Source organism: Saimiri boliviensis, chromosome 19 (assembly GCF_048565385.1).
Source record: "Saimiri boliviensis isolate mSaiBol1 chromosome 19, mSaiBol1.pri, whole genome shotgun sequence".
Classification (NCBI taxonomy): domain Eukaryota; kingdom Metazoa; phylum Chordata; class Mammalia; order Primates; family Cebidae; genus Saimiri; species Saimiri boliviensis.
This window is the reverse complement of record NC_133467.1, coordinates 46,164,142-46,187,149: the sequence shown is the minus strand read 5'-3', so window position 1 is coordinate 46,187,149 and position 23,008 is coordinate 46,164,142. Positions and strand designations below refer to the sequence as shown.

The window sequence follows — 23,008 nt, the reverse complement described above, 5'->3', positions numbered from 1 at the left end:
TATATACCCAAAGAACTATAAATTGTTCTACTATAAAGACACATGCACACATATGTTGATAGCAGCCTGTGTACAATAGCAAAGACCTGGAACCAACCCAAATGCCCATCAATGATAGACTGGACAGCTGGGCGCGGTGGCTCAAGCCTGTAATCCCAGCACTTTGGGAGGCCGAGGCGGGTGGATCGCGAGGTCAAGAGATCGAGACCATCCTGGTCAACACGGTGAAACCCCGTCTCTACTAAAAATACAAAAAATTAGCTGGGCATGGTTGTGCCTGCCTGTAATCCCAGCTACTCTGGAGGCTGAGACAGGAGAATTGCCTGAACCCAGGAGGCGGAGGTTGCGGTGAGCCGAGATCGCGCCACTGCACTCTAGCCTGGGTAACAAGAGCGAAACTCCGTCTCAAAAAAAAAAAAAAAATGATAGACTGGACAAAGAAAATATGGTACATATACACCATGGAATACTACACACTCATAAAAAATGATGAGTTCGTGTCCTTTGTAGAGACTTGGATGAATCTGGAAACCAACATCTCAACAAACTGACACAAGAACACAAAGGCAAACACCGTATGTTCTCACTCATAGGTGGGTGTTGAACAACAAGAACACATGGACTCAGGGAGAGGAACATCACACACTGGGGGCAGTTGGGAGGGGTAGGGGAGAGACAGTGGAGGGGGGAAGGTGGGAAGGGCTAACATGGGAAGAAACGCCAGATATAATATGCACCTAAAATAAAATAAAGAATAAAAAAAAATAGAAAAAGTCACGAGGGGCCAGGCACGGTGGCTAGTGGCTGAAATCCCAACACTTTGTGAGACCAAGGCAGGCAGATCACCTGAATTCAGGAGGTTGATACCAGCCTGGCCAACATGGGGAAACCCTGTCCCTACTAAAAATACAAAAATTAGCTTGGCATGCTGGCATGCACCTGTAATCCCAGCTACTCAGAAGGCTGGGGCAGAAGAATCACTTGAACCCAGGAGGCGGAGGTTGTAATGAGCCAAGACTGCACCACTGAACTCCAGCCTAGGTGACAGAGCAAGACTCCATTTCAAAAAAAAGAAAAAAAAGTAACGAGAAAAGATTGAGGACTGAGCCCTAGGAAACAACAATGTGCAAAAGGAGAAAGTTGAGAAGCAAGTAAACAGACCATGACAAAAGGACTAGAAAGGCAGGAGGCCTGAGGGAGTGAGGTCCTTCAGCGGGCTAATTGAAGATGCTATTAGGGAGGAGATGCCCTCCATTTGGTTTAATATTGCTGCCAGATTACATAAAATGAGGTGTCAGAAAAAATCCCTAGATTTATTACAGAGAAACGTTAAGTGATAACCTTGAGAACAATAACCTTGAGGAGCATTGAATTTGAAGACTTACTGGCATGAGATCAAGACTGAATGGAAAGAAAATCTGAGTTCATGAGTGTAGATAGTTCTTTGAAAGAGATCATAATTGGGAGTCAGTCATGGAAATGTGATAGGCAAGAAATAGTAGTTTTCAAATTTTATATAGCAATGATATATTTTAAAGGTTATAAAAATTATACACTTATAGTGTTAAAAAATCCTAGACTGAGGTATTAAATTCTTAAAATTATAGAACTAAAAGACCCCTTGAACATTTCTAAATTACAAAAGCTGGTTATCATATTCATGCTTACACATAAAGACCAAGGAATACTAAAAGTTTCAAAGAGAATATTTCTTGCTTGATAAAAATCATCCAATTCTAGGATAGTTGATACTCATCAAATATACAAAGTAATAATCACAGAAAAATACTGAATGCTATTAACAGGAATAAAATAGAAGAAAAGCAGAAAAAAATCATATTTTATAAATGAAATGTTAAAAATTATATGAAGTTACTGTTGAAAAATGTGGTGAGGTGACTACTTAAATATATCCTTATTTCAAAGGAAGAAGAATGCCACACATGCAGAGCACTTTTACCAATCAGATTCACTGCATTAGCAGCACCTTCCTTTTAGCACAAGGATCAGCAAATTAGCACTTGTGGGCCAAATCCAGCCCACTGCCTGTTTTTCTAAGTAAAGTATTTTGGAGCACAGCCATGCTTATTCACTTTATAGTCCGTAGAGTCCATTAGCTGGCTGTGATGTTGCACACCTGTGGTCCCAGCTAGTAGAGAGGCTGAGATGGGAGGATCACTAGAGCCCAGAAAGTCAAGACTGCAGTCAGCCATGATCATGCAATTGCACTCCAGCCTGGGAGATAGAGTGAGACCCTGTCTCAAAAAAATAAATGTATATAGCCCACAAAGCCAAAAATATTTACTAACTGAGTCTTTGCAGAAAAAGCTGGCCAGCTCCTGGTTTAGTGGATCAAAGATCCTTTGATGTATTTTCATAAAAGTTTTACCCAATGTACTGAAATGTTTATATTAAATATAGATTTCTAACTAGTTTTCCCATCCCATCCCTAAATTCTAAGTATAATCCTGGTACTCACTCCCAAGTTTATGTTAAATGCTAGCCTATACAAAAAATACTCTTTCTCTTACTTTCTTCTTTTTGTTATTTACATGTTGCTTTGTTTCAAGAAAGAATACAAAAATGCCCTACTAAAGGGATTCTGTTTGTTCACATGCTGCAAGAGGGGAAAAACACAAAGCACATTTTACAGAAAATAATTTGTTACAAGTCAGAACTAAGACATGAAGAAAAGCAGGGCACTCCAGGACTGAATCTGCTGGCTTCTTTAATAGGCTTCTTGCTCTCTTTCTTTCCTGGCAGCTGTGAGTCCCACAGGTAATAGAGTGTCAGTCCCTAAGAGAAACACAACTCCGACATTCATCTTTATCTATTAAGTTCATCTGTCCCAATTCTGTGGATGCTGACTTTCAGTCATTGATGATGATACACATGGACATTTATCATCAACTTTCAGATTCTTGGATCTTTGACAATTCTTATTATTAAGAGTCAAACTAGTAGGATGCAAGTTATAAATGCTGATTATCCAAATACCTACTCAAAATACCCTGTATGAATATTCCATTAAATATGCATAGAAAAAAATTAGTCATTCCTGCTACTGTTTACTCTTCTGTATTCACCAGAAAATTTCCTATTCCTTCCGCATGTCCAGGTTAAATGCTAGGGTACAATCTGGAAACCAGTGCATCATCTGAGCTTTCTCTCTATCCCCCAAACTTTTCTTATTCGATTATCACTAAATCATATTAACTATACCTCTCTTCTGTCTCTGCTTTATAGTCCCACTGCCATTTGGGACATAAACATTTAGAAAATGGCTTTTATTTAAATAAAAATGGCCAACTATTAATGTTATTTCTTACATAAAAAAAACTTAAGCAAAACAAATGAAAAAGACATAATACCACAAAAAAGGCCAACATTTTTAAATGAGAAACTAAGATTCCTAAGTTTCTTTTTTTTCACCATGCATGGGTGAAAACCTCTCACTACATTGACACTAGTTCAAGGATGTGTGACAAGGAAACTATAGCTGACTACTACTGCAAAAGCTTCCTTTGTCTCCTGGTTTCTTTACATGGTTACCTTCCATCAATCCTTTATGAGGGGTCAGCAAACTACAGGCCACAGGCCAAATCCAGTCTGCCTTATGGCTTTGTAAATAAAGTTTTCTTGGATCTCAGTCATGCCTATTTGCTTACATGTTATCCGTGGTGGTTTTCACACTACAACAGCAGGGTTAACTAGACACAACAGAGACCACATAGTCTAAAATATTTCCCACCTCATCCTTTACAAGAAAAGTTTGCTAACCACTTTTACACCATAACCAGAATGCCTTAATACTCAAATTTAATCTTGTGACTCCCTTACTCAAATTTCTCCAATGAGCCTCTGCAGCAAACACTGCTGGCTCCCTACCAATAGCCTTTCCTTATTCTTTCTTGCCTAAGAAACACAAGTCTATTGGGATGTTTATTATCCCAATTCCCCTCCTCAGCTTCAGAAAGAGAAATGAGTATTCTAAGCTAATCACGTATCTGCTTTCCCAGTGCCTGGTTTTGGGATGTGCATGTGGTTTGACCCATCCAATGAAATGTTACAGGAAGCCCCTTGCATGCTTCTAAGTTTTCTACCCATTTAAAAGACACTGTGAAGAAAAGCAGCCCTTGCGATGTTGTGTTGTGAGAACAAGATGTTTGGAGCTGTTGCGGATTAGCCAACTATGAAAGGAGACATAATAAAACACTGCCAACAACACAGCTGAAAGAGGGACAAGTGGGATCCTGGGATATCACTGAACAACCCAAACAACTCTGATTCCTACTGTTTTAGCCACTGCTCATCTAGTATGTGCAGTCCAAAGCATTCTACTGGTAAAATGCCCATGGCCCACCAGATAAGAGCTATTCATTTCATTCATTCATTCATTCATTCATTCATTCATTCCTTTATTTATGGAGATAAAGTCTTACCCTTTTGCCTAGGCTGGTGTGCAGTGGCACAACAGCTCACTGCAACCTCTAGCTCCCAGGTTCAAGTGATTCTTGTGCCTCAGTCTCCCAATTAGCTGGGATTACACATGCTGGCTACCACACTCGGCTAATTTTTGTATTTTTAGTAGAGATGGGGTTCCACCATGATGACCAAGGCTGAACACCTACTCGTTTCTATAGTATTAAAAAGTCTATTATAAACTTGCCTTAGCTGAGTATTCACCTCACTCCCAACCTCTCATATCTCACACTTTTGGTACTAGCAAAAGTGAACTGCTCACAAACCCTGCAAAGCTCACTCAAGCATCTTGTCTTCTGCACTTGCTGCTCTTCCTCCCAGAGGGAATCGTGTTAGAAGTTCCTTCCGGCAGACACACAATCTTGTTACATCTTCCTTCTGTCAATCATCATTCTTCTGCTTCTTTACCTTGAAACATTCTACTCAGTCTGCATGCTTACCTTCAATCCTACCTACCTTTATTCAAAAAGCTTTCATTCCTCATCAGTTATGTCTGGCACATAATCAATATAATAAATAATCATAATTATAAGTTTCCAGTGGGCATCCAGCACACAGCAAGCCCTGATTAAAGTAGCAAAATAATAAAAAATGATAATCATAATAATGAGCTCCTCTCTGTTTGTATTTTTATTTGTGTTCTGTAGCATTAGAAAAAAATGTATCTAAAAAACATTTCATAGTTATTTGTTAAGCGGACAAGTTAAAACATAAATAAAAATGGTTTTTTTGTCAATTCTGTTGAAAAAGCACAGAAATGAAATAGAGACAATTGTGTTATGAGCACCTTAAAGATCAAAATTACATCAATTTCATCTTTGTCTCCTTGTTATCAAAAGCTCTCTGATAAATAGATGGCTAAATTAAAGGTGTCCTTATACAATCTGGATTGTACAATGTATTAGGTGTCCACATCCAGGTAGCATACTAGCAGTTTTGTTATTGTGAAACATTTTCTACTTTTATTATCATCTGCTGAGCCTAGAGTTGGGCAATTTGTATATTTATTATGACAATCTTTTGATGAATGGTAGCCGAGCATCTTGTTCTAACAAAATTACTGTTATCATGACAATTAACCCACAGATAGAAGAACACATCTTGTTCCAACAAAGTAAATATATCTCTTTTCATTTCAAATTAGGAGAAGTGAAGTCAGCAATAGTGAGACCTTGCTGGTACAAGCATAGGTTTCCTGACCAGTGCCTCACAGATTGGTACCAGTCCATGGCCTATTAAGAACCTCACTACACAGGAGGAAGTGAGCAGGAGGCAAACCAAGGAAGTGTCATTTGTATTTACAGCCACACCCCTGGCTCATCTTACTGCCTGAGCTCTGCCTCCTGTTAGATCAGGGACAGCATTAGATCCTCACTGAAGCATGAACCTTGTTGTGAACTGCCCATATGAGGAATCTAGATCATGTGCTGCTTACAAGAATCTAATGTCATATGATCTGTCACTGTCGCCCTTTGTCCCAAGATCAGACCATCTATTTGTAGGAAAAGAAGCTCAGAGCTCCCACTGATTCTACATTACGGTAAGTTGCTAATTATTTCATTATATATTACAATGTATTAATAGTATAAAGTAGCAAAATAAATGTAATGTGATTGAATAATCCTGAAACCACCTCAACCTTTCCCTAGTCCATGGAATAACTGTCTTCCACAAAACCGGTCCCTGGTGCCAAAAAGCCTGGTGACAACTGGCCTAAAGTAACTCACTATCAGAAGTCTTACCTGGATTGCTGTTTTCAGAAAACTTTTTTGACTTCTGTTTTTCTTTGTAGTCCGAAAGTAATTGGCAAATTCTGTGTATAAAAATGTAATAAATAAAAAGACTTTTAATACTGAGATAAAAAAATACTTACCAAATGTGAAATGCTTAGAGTAATTCAAACAATATCAGAATATCAGAACTTAACAATATTATTCCATCCACCTATGTGTACATTCTACAAACTTATCATAAACAAGAAAAAGAGTAAAGTGAAATAGTCAGAAATCAAGGGCACTATGACCCAGTAAGTTAACTCGCATTAGTCTGACATAATGTGTACCAACTCTGCATAAGTCCTAGCTGCATAATGAACAGCTATTTGTTCTTGGACAAGTTGCTCCTCTTGGGCTCAATGTCATCTTCTACAAAATAAGAACTTTGCTGTCTTATTTCACTAGATTGTTATAAAGATTTAACAAGATAACATTTTTTAAAAGCTCACAGAAATATTAAAGCAATGGAATAATCTGTTCCTAAATTTTATCACTGAAATCATGTTGGAATTTCAAATAAAACCCAATCTGTATTTTGTGCATACGTTCCAATATGAAAAGGTTGCTGTTTTCAGGAAATGTTATTAAGTCCTAATTTTGCTTATTAGTTGTCCTACTCTTTGTGGCTCATAGTTCAGAGCATCTCAACTATTTCACAGTTTGTAACTAAATTTATTGATAAATAACTCCTTAAAGTAGATGACATGATTGTCCACTATTATGGAGTCTATCAATCACACTAAGGACAGAAAAACCAATGGACGTTAAGACCTGGCTGGGACCAATGATCCTTCCCTATAGACTCAAACTCTCAAACAGCAGATGTTTGTCAGGATGATGCTTTATATCCATGTTCATCTCCAGCTGACATGAGAGACCAAAACCCTACTTTCATTTATTTTTAGGTTCCATGAAGAAGTTGCAAGATACATACTAACAACATATTTTGCACACAACACCACACACATTATTCAGTTCCAGTGTTATCTCATAGACCACCTTACATGACTATTTTTGCAGTACAAATAACAACTTCAATATTTTGGTGACACCCATTTTGCTTTGAATCACTCTGTTGCATTATAGCTAGTCAGCAAACAGTCAAATGACCTTCCACTGACTGTGCAAAATATGGAATGCTTCAAAAATCTGTGTGGCCTCCTTATGCAGGAAGCCATGCTATTTTTCTCTTTATTGTTTCAATTTGAGAATGGGTACTGCTGAAGCAAACAGAAAGTTCTACTTTTACACGTGATTAGAAAGAACTTACAGAGTACCTACATAAATTGGTTATGAGTAACATATAAGCAGGGAATAATACACTGCGGAAGGCCGCAGGAGGCCTCTGAGGAGGAAGGCCTCTTCATGCCTCATGTTCCAGTGCAGGGTGACCTTGGCTCTGTTACCATAAACATTGTGCTCAAGGCTATAAAAACTCTTCGTAGAACTATGATGTAGCCAGACTTGTGGGCTCCTTGTAAGGTCTGTGTTCCATCAGCTGTACTTAGATAACAAGCTAAAGATAACCACATGTTCTTCTTTTGTGAAACCCCCAAACTGCCACTGTTATCAATCCTTAGAATGACACACCACTTCCCGTTCACTGATTCAGTTCTGGCTCACTGGTTCACTCCACCATCATCCTCTCCCCACCATTACTCCACCCCTACCCTGTAGATCAAAGTGATTGTAACCAATAAATAGAGTGGATGGTCAGAGCTCAGGGCCTTCACTGTCACCTCCAAAGTAATAAGTGATGGCCCTCTGGTCCCATCATCTCTCTTCATCTTTCTTTTTCTCATTCCTTTGTTGCCACCAAACTCAGGGTACCCACAGGTGATGTAGGGGTGGCTCCCTACATTCTGGTGCCCAATGTGGGGCTCATGGAGCCCTACATTCTGGCACCCAACGTGTGGGGCTTATGGATCCCTATGTTCTGGCACCCAGTGTGCAGGGCTCATGGATTCCCTCCATTCAGTGATGAGACATGGACAAGGTATGGCTCTGTTAAGTCCAACTAACCTACTTGAGATTCTGAGAATTCTCTTCAATAGCTTCCTGTGAGGTAGAATTTGAAAATATTTTTAAATATTGAGGTAGAGTTGCAAGTAGCTTGGGCAATTTTCATTATTATTTAAAACAGCTCAGTCAAGGGGCCAATCACAACTGGGAGTCCGCCGCTTCTGGGAAGGTAAATATGGGATTTTCTACTGCCTCAGGTATTATACAGGATATAAAGGTGCATGAGGGTACAGAACTGGTAGCAAAGAAGAAAGAAACACTCATCTCTTCCTGCCACATTATTTCAACCTCTCTGACCATTTAGAACAAGCCCAATGAATATCTGCTACAGAAAAGACCAACAAAGGCCTGAAAGGATCTCTTACCATGAAGGTCTCAGCTAAGTCTAGGCTGAATATGGGGGAGATGGTCAATTAGCTCATTTTGTGTGTGGATAAAGTCACATTGCCAGAGAATGGTGCTGGTGCTTTGGGAATAATGGCTGAGCATATAAGCATAGGTATGTGAATTTAAAAAACGCTGTAACTTCAACATCTTTGTATGAATCACCATGAAGACCTGAGGGATCTGAATCAGTAAGGGCATCTTGGTGTCAAAGATCAACCATTACCAGGCAGCAGGACCAGTTTCAGGGGCAAAAACGCAACAGAATCAACAGAAACAACAGAGTGATTGGAGTGCCCTTTGTTTCTAGTCCTTCTGATTTGATAAAAGGGATTGTCTTCCTTGGATTTAGTAAATCCCTTTGGTTCTTGAAAAATTCAAAGAGTATGGAAGAGATAGTCTTCAGAAGACAGTAAATGACTTTCTGCTAAACTGGACATTTCAAGACCCAAATAACTAATCAAAAAAAGAAAAAAAGAAAGATGTGACACTATTTTTTATCTCATTCATAGGTGTTATACTTGGATGAAATGAACAATGTTGGAATCTGTAAACATAAAGGTCTTACAAGTCCTGAGATAAAGAATCCTGCACACACTGGTACTTCTAACCGGTCTACCTTTTGCTTGATTTCTAGCTGATGCAGGGGACTAACTCATTGCCACTTTAAAACTACCCAAACCAAACTACTACATCTCACTTGATATATAAGATACAGTTGTTGTAATTATTTTAAGCCTTAATTTAGTGTTAACTAGACTTTTCATGTAAACACTTACATATTATGTTGACTAGACACAGCATAATCCCTGGCAGTTTTTCCAGATTTATCTTGACAAAATGCATCAATATCTTGATCAAGTAGAAGGCCAACCATACTTGCTGATCCACAACATACGGCAAGTATAAGCACAGTCCTAAAATGACAGAGATGTAATTTTTCCCTAACTGTAATAAAGTTGTAAGCTAATCTGGCATACTTTACCCATTTAGTATCTTGCCTGTCAATGCAGAATTAAACATTTGCATGCACTAAAAGACATAAGCATCTTGGGGGCTCAAGTGTTAATCTCTGTAAAATACCACCAAAGTTAAAAGGAAGGGACAAAAAGAAAACCTCTTATCTCAGTGGGTGTTAAATAGTAGAAGCTGCTAATTTAAAGGCCTTTGATGGGCAAGAAACTATGCTAGGGCCACTTATCTGAAGTGAACAAAGATTTAAGTAAAGATTTCCTTCCCGCTTCCCGAGACTGATATACAGTAACAGAAAATCAGCTGTGGGGTCACATAAGAGCTATCTGCATGCTGAAAGCAGTAATATTAATAAGAATGGTGAAAACAGTAGTCATAATAGTTTCAGTTAATGATGCCAATAAGCGTGTGCTGGGCACTGAATTAAATGCCGCACACACACATCTTTCTTACTGATGCACAGGCAATTTTGAAGGAGATATTCTCCTCCTTTTCATATATGACAACACATTTGGTGGTAAATAACATTGCCAAGGTCACACACCTATCAAGTAAGAAAGCTAGGAATTAAACCCAGTCTTGTGTGAATCCGAAGCCTAGCTCTTTTCTCTTATCACCCACCTACACCTTGCCTTCATTAAAGGAACAGTGTACCCACTTAAAACTATCTCTACTTCCTCTCTCCATACCAATTAAAAATAAGGCCAGACACAGTGGCTCACACCTGTAATCCCAGCACTCTGGGAGGCCGAGGCAGGCGGATCACAAGGTAAAGAAATTGAGACCATCCTGACCAACACGGTGAAACCCAGTCTCTACTAAGAAATACAACAATTAGCTGGGCATGGTGAAGCGTGCTTATAATCTCAGCTACTCAGGAGGCCGATTCAGGAAAATTGCTTGAACCTGGGAGGTGGAGTTTGCAGTGAGCAGAGATTGTACCACTGCACTCCAGCCTGGTGCCTGGTGACAGAGCGAGACTCTGTCTCAAAAATAAACAAACAAACAAACAAACAAATAAATAAATAAATAATCAAAACATCAAAATACACTGGAATTAAAACAAAAGCTGATGAACTTACAGTATGTGGGAATAGCAATTAATTGTCTTGGAGGCATAAGCTAACATTAATATTCTTCAAAGAAAGCAACTCATCACAGAGTTATTCAAAAGACAAAATGATTATCAACTCCTATTTATGTTTAATAAAGTGTATTAGTGGAAAAGCATATAAGACATAGAGATTAAAAACTACTAGAAAGAGTTAAGTTCAATACTAAGTCATAAGTAAACTAAAAGTTAAAGTTCACACTTCATGAGACAAATATGAAATCCATTTAGCTAACATAAATCATATAACCAAAAATGTCACATAATAACATCAGTCAGTGTAGTAAGAGGAATCCCACTAAAACTGTTCTTTATGTTGCCCAGTCTAATTGTTTTTCTACTTAACTGATTTGTTGATCCTGATCACTATGTTGCAATAAGTTAATCTTATAAATGTTTATGACTTGAGTGACTGCTATCATTCTACAACACAGAGATTAAAAAAAATAACTATACCTTCCAAATTTATCAATTGCATTTACATTAGCTTTTTTCTTGATTAAAAATTTCATCATTTTCTCTTTTTGTCCATATACAGCAAGTGAAAGTGGCGTGAGGCCACACTGTAAAACAATAAAAGCAAAAATGATATTTGATTCAAAAAATTATGGACTTCTCAACTGAACTGGAAACTATATAAGATCCTATAAACTTACACTCATAGAAAGTAAACAAATTATAGTCACTTCCTTCTTACTCTTCGGTGCTTTCTCACACACTGCTCTTTCCCTTGGAGACACCTCTCTTCTGCCTCAACACATTAACTCTGATCATCTCAAAAACTCAGTTTAAACACTTACTGGTTCCAGGAATCTTTGCTTCTATGCCAGCGTTTGGCGTGGTATTATTGGATGATAATATTTTTTCCATCTAAACAAAGAGCTGTATCTTTTAGCTCTATATTCTCAAACTCTAAGACAAATTGTTGGGTATAAAGCAAGAATTTGTAAAATATTTCTTTAGTTTCATGTTTTACCAAAAGATCAAGCTCCAATGTGCAATAAATATTGCTACTAAGTCTCATACTGCCCATTTCAACAATTTTTCCAACATGTATTCATTTAAAATCAATTTGTATTTAAGTTTTCCAGATTGGTAACTAAATAAATAATCAGTTCACAGAACTAGTGAAACCAAATTTACAGAATCCCTATATGTAGTCTCAATAACTCCATGGTTTTCAGTGTTTAAAACTGCCATCCTGATTAAGCAAATGCTCTACAAACGTTTTATTTTTTATTATTTATTGTACTTTAGGTTCTGGGGTGCATGTGCAAATCATGCAGGATTGTTGCATAGTTACAAACATGGCAAGGTGGTTTGCTGCCTTCATCCCCCTACCTCCTCTATCTTGTATTTCTCCCCTCATTATCCCTCCCTACCCTCCCCATGCCCCTGCTGTCCCTCTCCTAGACCCCCTCAACCGACCACAGTCTCTGATGCTCCCCTCCCTGTGTCCATGTGTTCTCATTGTTCAACACCCACCTTTGAGTGATAATATGTGGTGTTTGGTTTCCTGTTCTTGTGTCTGTTTGCTAAAATGATGGTTTCCAGAGTCATCCATGTCCCTACGAAGGACATGAACTCATCATTTTTTATGGCTGCATAGTATTCCACGGTGTATATGTGCCACATTTTGTTTATCCAGTCTATAATTGATGGACATTTGGGTTGGTTCCAGGTCTTTGCTATTGTAAACAGTGCCACAATGATCATATGTGTGCATTTGTCTTTATAATAGAGCAATTTATAATTCTTTGGGTATATACCCAGTAATGAGATTGCTGGGTCAAATGGAATTTCTATTTCTAGGTCCTTGAGAAATTGCCACACTGTTTTCCACAATGGTTGAACTAATTTGCAATCCCACCAACAGTGCAAAAATGTTCCTATTTCTCTACATCCTATCCAGCATCTGTTGTCTCCAGGTTTTTTAAAGATCACCATTCTAACTGGTGTGAGATGGTATCTCAATGTGGTTTTGATTTGCATTTCTCTAATGACCAGTGCTGATGAGCATTTTTTAATACATTTGGTGGGCTCATATATGTCTTCTTTTGTAAAGTGTCTGTTCATATCCTTTGACCACTTTTGATTGGGTTTGTTTGTTTTCTTATAAATCTGTTTTATTTCTTCGCACATTCTGGATATTAGTCTTTTGTCAGATGGGCAGATTGCAAAATGTTTTTCCCATTCTGTTGGTTGCCAGTTCACTCTAATGATTGTTTCCTTTGCTGTACAGAAGCTCTGGAGTTTAATTAGATTCCATTTGTCTATTTTGGCTTTTGTTGCCATTGCTTTTGGTGTTTCAGCCATGAAGTCCTTGCCTACGCCTATGTCCTGAATGGTTTTGCCTAGGTTTTCTTCTAGGGTGTTTATGGTGTTAAGACTTATGTTTAGATTGTTAATCCATCTGGAATTAATTTTAGTGTAAGGTGTCAGGAAGGGGTCCAGTTTCTGCTTTCTGCACACTGCTAGCCAGTTTCCCCAATACCATTTAGAGAGATACTGGATAGTCTGTAATAAAGCTTCAATTGATCAAAGAAGTTTAGAACTTGCTACAATTCTAACTGAGAAAACTCTGATCTTACTAACAACTTACTGAGCTAAGCACTTGAATGGTAACAAAGAGACACAAAATCCTGAGAGGACCATCCTCTACTTATTGAAGACTACTCACTGCAAATTTCTAAAGACCTTCTGAATGGCAGTGAATAACTGATGTTAGGAGAAGGTATTATTCCGTAAGCTGATTGATACTGCCAATAATATTCATTTTAACATCCCAACCACAGAGATAAAAGTCAGATTAGGCCAGCAACGGTGGCACACACCTGTAATCCTAGCATTTTGAAAGCCTGAAGCAGGTGAATCACTTGAGCCCAGGAGTTCAAGACTGGCCTGGGCAACATGGCAAAAAACTCATCTCTACTTCAGAAAAAAAAAAAAATACTAAAACTGATGTTGAAGGACCACCTGAGCTTGGGGAGGTCAAGGCTGCAGGGAGCTGTGATCACACTACTGCACTCCAGCCTGGCAGAGACCTTGTCTCCCACCCCCCAAAAATGTCAAACTAGTATTATGGGAAATGAAAGATATAAAGGAATTAGCACATATCCAGCTCCAACTGCAACTATTCTAGAGATCTTAAGTTTCTGAGATGTAAGAATTTATATATTACACTTATTTATTCAGTGATTCCTCAGCAGGAGTGTATCCAGATTTTGAGGAATTTGTCATCATTGTTTAGAGAAAGGTCTCATTATGTTGCCCAGGCTAGACTCAAAGTCCTGAGCTCAAGCAATTTTCCCCCTCAGCCTCCCCAGCAGCTGAGACTACAGCCATTCACCACCATGCCTGGCTTCAAGGAAACCTTTTGAAACATACATGTCCAGGATTTATTAGACTTACTTTATGAAAATCTTCAGGGGAGAGCCTAGACTTGTAGATTATTTAAAATTTTTCCTCAGGTTACTGAGATGCACAATTCTAGCTGAAAACTAGTGCAATAGATAATTACTTCGGTGTCCTCTCTTAGCCACATGACCAATTCCCTTTATCATTTGAGGATTTGGCCAAAAAGAGAAAAGAGTAGGAGAGAGATTCATTTGCTGAAAACACCACATAATTTTCCCAGGTAAGAGAAGAACAGGGTCTAGTAAACTCAAAATCCAACTTGATCTTGTTATTTATAAGCTCCTTATCTCCCACCTTCCCATCAAGACATTCTAGATTAGAAAGCAGAATTGAGACTCTAGTTGGCTATTTCTACCAGAAGAGGATCATGAGTCAGTTAAGTACCTGTTACTCCCTCTGCTCAAGGGTTTCCCACTACATTACCACCTATTCACTGCCAATCTGGTTCCTCAGAGGCCTCCTAACATTGATCTCCAGGCAATTTATAACTAACTCCCTCTCCCAAACTGAAAACTCATTCTCTAAAACTGAAGAGAACTCTGTCTCACCATACAAAAGAAACGAATGAATACCACCACACACACACACACACACACACACACACACACAACCGTTTCATGGTCTTTCCCCTCCATTACCTAATTTCCAAACTAGCCTTGATATTTCTGATTGCTCTTTTCTCCCCTTTCCATTTCTCCCTCATGAGCAATCAGAGTTACCCTAAGCCTTGCCACTCAAGATACATCACTTCATATCGATTACTTTTCTTAGAAATTTGCCAAAGCAGCAGGATTTCTATTCACTGAAACATGTTTTTGTTTTCTTGGAGTTTTAATGTAAAACTTATTTCCAGGGCAAATTTTACTATTTTACAGTCATTAGGAAAAATAAACAAATAAACAAACAAACAAAAAACCTGGGAAAGAAAAATTGGAAAAAGCAATAAGTATTACCTTTTACAATGTCAGTGTTTTCAAAAAAAGAAATTTACCACAAGTACATTTTTAAAAAAGCTGTACCCTCTAATTCTTCTTTAAATTTAACAATATTTAAAATAAAATCTTAGACAATTAAGTCATTTCAAAATATTTTCATTCAGGTACGCTTGAGCTTCCAAATACAGAAAACTAACCCTTACACAGGAGGTCGGTGTTAAAACAATCACATTTCAGTATTTTGAAAATAAAATGGATAGATCTATACCTTGTTTTTTGCTTCAATATCAGCACCGTATAAAAGCAGTGCTTTGGCCAGTAATTTGTCTTCATTGTAGACCGCATAGTGTAGCGCGGTATTGCCATACACATCCGGAAGGTCTGGGTCAGTGCCATGTTCTAGCAACGTTAACACACATTCATCTTCTTGGCACTGTACGGCCTGTCAGTATTAGACCAAAAACAAATCTTAAATCCTAGGAACTCAAAAGAAATATTCCACAGGTTTCACCAACTAGCTATATTTAAATGAGAAAACTCATCTTTATTCTACATATTGAAATCAAATCCATCTCGTGCCGATACAGTTGGCTACTGCATACCTTTATTAGAGCTGTCCTCTTTTTGCTGTCAAAGGCATGAAGTTCACATCTTCTGTACAGCAAGAGTTTTACTATTTCTGAATTCCCATTGGCAGAGGCCAAATGGAGGGCAGTTCTATGGGAGTGAGAAGACTTTTTAGGAAATTGTAGTGCACTATCTACAGCCACCTCAGCAATTCATGTCATTGCAAACACTGAACAGTCTGCTATTACTCTGCCTTCAAAACAAACATTGCATTTTCCTTTGAAGAAAGTATACTATTTATTACCCCTCCTTACTCACTGTATGAGTGAAAGAGCAGCCTATTTGAACAGAAAGAGCATAGCCCTTGGATTCCATTCAACTTGGGCTGGAATCCTCTTTCCGCTCTGTCACTTCCTAGATGTTGCTTAGCCTTTTTGTATCTCAATTTCCTCAACAATAAAATGGGAATGAAAATAGTAACTTTCTCAGAGAAAACCACTGTAATACTTAATGAGACTCTACACAAAAGACAGAGAATAGTTCCTAACACAACAGCTCAATTGCTAGATATTATAATTTTTACTACTACTACTGGAGACATGTGAATTGAGTGAGATAATACAATTATACCTACACTTTGAGGTATTTTTTAAGGATTACAGGTAACATTCTATTTTAGTGATTCTAAGATGATTCCACGTTTGAACATTTCTTACACTGGAATGTCACTTGTAATTCATGATTTACTATAACTAATTAGCAGCATTTAAATAATTCTCTTATTTGGACGTAAAATAATGAGGCATCTTACAATGCCTGGTGCCTTACATTAGCTAGGCCACGTTATAATATAAGAGGTCTGGCACAGTTCTAGTCCAATGACTGGCATTTAGATGAAATAAGAAGGCTGAGGTGAAAACAAAAACAAATTTCTAAAATAAACTAATTCTTACTTTGGTTTTCAAAAAACTTTAAGCCAAAGAAAACTTGAGATTTAAATGACTAAGTATGTCTCATTTTTTTCAATACTCAGAATTACAGAATGTACATAAATCAGGTATTTCTAATCATTAATATTAGGATTTAAGACTATTAGCAATTTTCTTTTTTAAAAAAGGATTTGGAAAACTATTTGTGGAGTTTCTTCAACGTTTACATCCAGTGATACCTGTGCAGGATGCGCAGTTTTGTTACATAGGTAAATGTGTGCCAAGGGGGGTTGTACAGATTGTTTCATCACCCAGATATGAAGCCTACTACCTGTTCCTTCTATTTCCTGCTGCTTTCCCTCCTCCCAACCCCCACCGTCTGATAGGCCCAGTGTGTGCTGCTCCCCTGTAGGTGTCTGTGTGTTCTCATCATTTAGCTCTCACCGTAAGTGAGAACATGTGGTATCTGGTGTTTTCTGTTCCTGTGTTAGTTTGCTAAGGATAATGGCCTCCAACATCATCCATGTCCCTGTAAAGGACATGCTCTCATTATTTTTTTGTGGCTGCTGTTTATGTATCCCATTTTAGTTCTTAAAAGTACTAAAACAGTCTTTATCCAAGATTGTTATAAATTTTAAAGGACAATTAAAGGTTATCTTTTTACTATTTCTACCTTCAGAAATGCTTTTGTTTGAAAGGAGAGAGGAAAAGCTTCAATTGAGATTAAGTTCTAATACCCCAATTTTAAATATCTCAGTTTGCCCAGCCCCAACATGTAAACATGAAGTTTTCAAAGATGAAGGACACTGAGAGGGAGTAGAACATGCCTGCGACGTAATAGGTGCGAGACAGTAGAATATGCCTGCCACAAAATAGGTGTCTGGCTTATGTTTGATGAATAAATAGATTGAAAGGATACAGCTGGTGAGTTCAATATTTTAAAAAAACTCCTGTAGAGGAATACATTTGTAATAGTAATAATCAGTTATATTTGCTATTTTAATTTTCATATATAACTAAAGTAAAACCATTAATCCACAGTTTTTACACATTATATATAAGGAGAAGATAAATATATAATAAAATGAATGTACAATAAAATCTACTGGAACAGGTAAACAGATTCCCTCTACTTCTGGATAGGGTAAAAGTTTACAGAAGATACCCATCCACAGAAATAAAAATAAATAATAGAATGTGAGAAACTATTTGTATCTATGCAAGTAGCATATTTCTTCTCTTCCCAAGGATTATTTCATGACTACTGAAACTTAACTAAAACTTTTGAGATGTTCATTGCAGAAATCACAGATAAGAGAAAGGGAAAAACTTCACTCACAAATCCCCAGAAATAAATTTGATCATATTTTCTACATCTTTTCAGCTAACACAAAAGCAGATTGTTGGTGTATATGTAAAACAGATTTTTTCCTCACTTTATATACCAAATTACATCTTTGCATGTCAACATATCTCTATCTATTGATGCCCTCAATGGTTACATATTATTCCATGCCATGGATGCACTGAAATTTGTTCATAAAATCTTCATATGAGTTCTTCTCAATACATTGCTATTATAAGCAATACAAAAAAAAGATGTATACATTTATTAAAGCTATTTCAGAATAATGAAATTGATGAGTAAAAGGCATATACATTTTAAAAATAGAGTTCTTACCACCAAAGTATCTATTTGAAAAGTCACAGCAACTTAAACTTTAAGCAACTGTGTAAATACCACGGTTCTTCATCCTCACACACTTTGTGGATAGAAAAGCATATTCCATTCCCCTTTTTTTTTTTTTTTTTGAGAGGGAGTCTCGCTGTGTCCCCAGACCAGAGTGCAGTGGCACAATCTTGGCTCACTGCAACCTATGCCTCCCAGGTTGAAGCAGTTCTCCTGCCTCAGTCTCCCAAGTATCTGAGATTACAAGTACTCGCCACCAGGCCCAGGTCCAGCAAAGTTTTGTATTTTTAGTAGAGACAGGCTTTCACCATGCTGGCCTGGCTGGTCTCAAATTCTGAAATCATGATCCACCTTCCTTGACCTCCCAAAGTGCTGAGATTACAGGCATGAATCACTGAACCTGGCTTGTCATTCCTCTTCTAACTTAAATTAGAATTAGAAAACAGTATTTTCTAATTCTGTTAGAAATTAGAAAATATTTTTAATTTCTAAACAGTATTTTCTAATTTCTGTGAAATAGAAAACAGTATTTCATTCCTCCTCTAGCTTAAATTCCTTCTCTTACCAGAACACTATGTTTTCCTAAGTGCGTAGATCACTGGTAGACATACAAAGAAATTACTTTGCCCAATTTTAAATTGAGTTTATTTAGTTGTCTTTTGGTTGACTTGAAAGAATTCTCTGTAAAATGAAAATACATGTTTTGTAAAGATGTTGGACTTCTGTTAATGTTTTTCTTATATACGGATGTTTTTTATTTTGCCAAGCCAACTTTCAGAATATTTGCTTTGGGAGGTTCTTAGGAAGGTCATTGTGAACATAAAAATACATCTGCATATATAGGCCAGGCACAGTGGCTCACAACTGTAATCTCAGCACTTTGGGAGGCCAAGGCAGGTGGATCACAAGTTCAAGAGTTCAAGACCAGCCTGGCCAAGATGATGAAACCCATCTCTACTAAAAATACAAAAACAAATAGCCAGGCATGGTGATGGGCACCTGTAATCCCAGCTACTCGAGAGGCTGAGGCAGAGAATTGCTTAAACCTGGGAGAAAGAGGTTGCAGTGAGCCGAGATCACACCACTATACTCCAGCCTGGGCGACAAAGACTTCACCTAAATATTTATATATGCATATATAAATAGGCATTTGTGTTTTTTTTTTTCTGGTACTTTTCACCTTTTGTGTATTTAAAGTTTTTTACTGTATACTGCAGGAATTTATTTTTGTCACATAAAAATCTAGCTAGGTTTCTCCAAACAGCCTGCATTTCACTTAGGAATAATTAAGTTTTTTACTAATATAAAACATCACCTTTATCAAGGACTAAATTCTTACATACATTTGACTATTTCTGGATTTCCTATTCTGTTCTGCTCATTTATGTCTTTTCAGCTGTTAGTAAACAATTTGTGGAAATAGCACAAGCAAATTTTGACATCTGGAAAGCAAATCTTTTTCTATTCTGCTACAAAAAAATTAATTTATCACAGTAACAGACAGCATGCCTAATTTAAAAATGCTAAAACTTTGCTATTTTCATTTGGTTTAGGTCAAAGTGATAAATACAGAAAGAGCTCATATCTTTTTTTTTTTTAGATTTTTTAATTGCATTTTACGTTTTGGGATACATGTGAAGAACATGCAAGACTGTTGCATAGGTACACACATGGCAGTGTGGTTTGCTGCCTTCCTTCCCCTCACCTGTATCTGTCATTTCTCCCCATGCTATCTCTCCCCACCTTCCCAACCCCCGTCCCGCCCCCATTTCCCCCCAACGGACCCCAGTGTGTAGTGCTCCCCTCCCCGTGTCCATGTGTTCTCATTGTTCAACACCCGCAGAAAGAGCTCATATCTTGAGAGAAATTAGTCTTCCTATTCAAAGACACAAACCATCTTCCCATTTATTTTCCTTCTAAGGTTTCTCAGTAAATAACATATTTACATAGGATACATTGATATGAAACACACATTGAATTTTATTTGAAGAATATTTAGCCAGAAGTTGATATACTATGGAACTTAGTTCTCAATATATACCTTTCTATAATGTATATGACATTGTTTTAAAATGTGTACATTGAAAATAATCCACTGCAACGATTTAGTTTTGCGAGGTACATCACTTTAAGACAGTCTATTAGTGTTCTACGAGGGAAATTATAATTTGATTGGAAATCAGTTAAAGTTTTGTTTTCACGTTGCTGCTCATAAAGAGGCCTGTGCCCTGACCCCTCTGAGGTTCCCACAGCCAGGACGGTGCGGGGCCTGCAGAGACGATAAAGCCGGGCACCCCGCCAGCGCCCCCACACCAGTAGGGCACATCCCCACCATCCCGCCTCCTCTCAGCGAGGCCCAGTTACCTTTGTTCCGTGTCCGTCTCGTTCACGTCAGTGCTCCTGAGCATGACGATGAGATCGGCTCTGGGGACTTTACCCCACCAGGCGGCTCTGTGGAGCTGGTCCAGGTCTTCTCGCCGGACCTGGTACCTTGGCTCCTCGAAGGCACTGTCGTCATAGTCTGCCCAAGTGCCCACGTTGCTCTTACCGCTCCCCCTGCAGCAGGAGAAGCAGTGGCAGCACCATTTGCCCATCCTGCTCCTGAGACCAAAGGGCTTCTTCATAGCGGAGGCAGCCGGCTTTGAACAAACCTCAGCCACCATCTGCTTTTAACAGCCAGGGGAGGCCAGTAGTAGCGGGCAGATCGCCTCTACGAACCAGCTTGACCGACTAGCAGGAAACTCCGGGTTTCCAACCTGGTTGAAGAGGAAGGTCAATCCCAGCCCGAACCTGCCCACCCCAGGAGGGGAGCCCAGCCCAGCCCAGCCCACCCAGGGAAAGCCCACGCCCACCCAGGGAGAGCCCACTCCAACCCAAGGAAACACCCAGCCCGGCCAGGGGAATGCCAAGCTCAGCAGATAAAAGGTCAGGCCCAGCCAAGGAATGCGAGGGAGGAAACGTCAGTCAAAGCTAGGAACACGGAGCCAAGCGAGGAACACCACGCTAAGCCAGGAACAGCAAAGCCAAGCCACCGCGACAGGCAAGCCAAGCCGTTATGCGCGTGCGGCGTGCTCGAGGCCACGCTTCTACAGGCGAGCCGCAGCGCGCGGCGTGCGCGTGTCCCAGCCTCCGCGGGCGAGCGCTAGCGTGCGGCGTGCGCGTGTCCCAGCCTCCGCGGGCGAGCCGCAGCGTGCGGCGTGCGCGTGTCCCAGCCTCCGCGGGCGAGCCGCAGCGTGCGGCGTGCGCGTGTCCCAGCCTCCGCGGGCGAGCCCCAGCGTGCGGCGTGCGCGTGTCCCAGCCTCCGCGGGCGAGCCCCAGCGTGCGGCGTGCGCGTGTCCCAGCCTCCGCGGGCGAGCCCCAGCGTGCGGCGTGCTCGTGTCCCAGCCTCCGCGGGCGAGCCCCAGCGTGCGGCGTGCGCGTGTCCCAGACTCCGCGGGCGAGCCCCAGCGTGCGGCGTGCGCGTGTCCCAGACTCCGCGGGCGAGCCGCAGCGTGCGGCGTGCGCGTGTCCCAGCCTCGGCAGGCGAGCCACAACGTGCGGCGTGCGCGTGTCCCAGCCTCCACAGGCGAGCCACAACGTGCAGCGTGGGCGTGTCCCAGCCTCCACAGGCGAGCCACAACGTGCAGCGTGCGCGTGTCCCAGCCTCCACAGGTGAACCACAGCGTGCAGCGTGCGTGTGTGGCGTGTGCGTGTCCCAGCCTCTGCAGGCGAGCCACAGTGTGCAGCGTGCGCGCCTCAGGTGCTATCACTGCACGTGGCTCAGTGAACGACGTGTGCAACCTATGCGCGCCAGTCCTTGTGTTCCCCGTAAATTTTGTGGGAATTGATGGAGGTTTCAGGCCATTGAGAAGAGAAGGCCGCCCCTGAGAAAAAGCCTCTTGAAGCAGTGCTGGGTCTAGAGCCCCTGCAACTTGAGGATGCTGACAGCTTCCTCTGAAGAAACGCCCCAAGACAGTCTGGGCGGTGCTGGTGCAGGTGGCTGCAGCTGCAGCTTGGAGCTCGGGCTGTCAGAGCTTGCTGCAAATGGCCTCAATATTGTGAGCACAAGCAGCTCATCCAGCCCAGACCCTGCCTGAGGCACTTTTGCCACCCGTCTGCACCCACATGGCTATTGGCGACGGGGCACTCTGGAGCCACAGGATTGGAGCTGGGCGGCCAGCTCCCGCTCTGGTTCCCCAGGCCCAGTGTCCAAGCCAGGGCTAACCGCTGTGGGGCTTCTGGTCTGGAGGGCTCTGCTGGAGTGCAGTAGGGGTGTGCTTCAGGCCGCTGTCTCCAGGCCAGCAGGAGGGAGCTTGGAGGAGCACTGACCTGATGGCGAGATGCAGAAAGGCACCCCCATGTGCAGATCCAGGTAACAGGATGCTATGAACTCCAGGGAACCAGACTGGGGCATCCCTGGTAGCCTCTGAGCTGGGCCCCAGGCAGTGGCACGTTGACTTGCTTCAGGCTGCTTCACCCAAACCGCAGGCGCTTTGGTGTGAGAAGACATTTATGCAGCCAACAAACATATGAAAAAAAGGCTCATCATCACTGGTCATTAGAGAAATGCCACATTGAGATAACATTTCACGCCAGTTAGAATTGCTATCACTGAAAAATCAGGAGACAACAGATGCTGGAGAGGATGTGGAGAAATAGGAACACTTTTACACTGTTGGTGGGAGTGTAAATGAGTTCAACCATTGTGGAAGACAGTGTGGTGATTCCTCAAGGATCTTGAACCA

General features: G+C 40.3%; 1 protein-coding gene and 1 non-coding gene across 2 annotated transcripts; both read right to left on the bottom strand.

Moving 5' to 3' along the window:
* Positions 1–4,870: 4,870 nt before the first annotated feature.
* LOC141582207 (uncharacterized) lies at positions 4,871–20,947 on the bottom strand. The gene is made up of 7 exons (XM_074389805.1): positions 20,649–20,947; positions 15,701–15,815; positions 15,367–15,540; positions 11,203–11,309; positions 9,443–9,580; positions 6,225–6,295; positions 4,871–4,890 (listed from the first exon to the last, which is right to left on the bottom strand). The coding sequence occupies exons 1-7, from the start codon at positions 20,945–20,947 to the stop codon at positions 4,871–4,873; spliced, it is 924 nt and encodes a 307-aa protein (XP_074245906.1).
* On the bottom strand, positions 7,383–7,488 carry LOC141582357 (U6 spliceosomal RNA). Its single transcript, XR_012515223.1, has one exon. It is a non-coding gene; the product is annotated as a U6 spliceosomal RNA (small nuclear RNA).
* Positions 20,948–23,008: the final 2,061 nt, after the last annotated feature.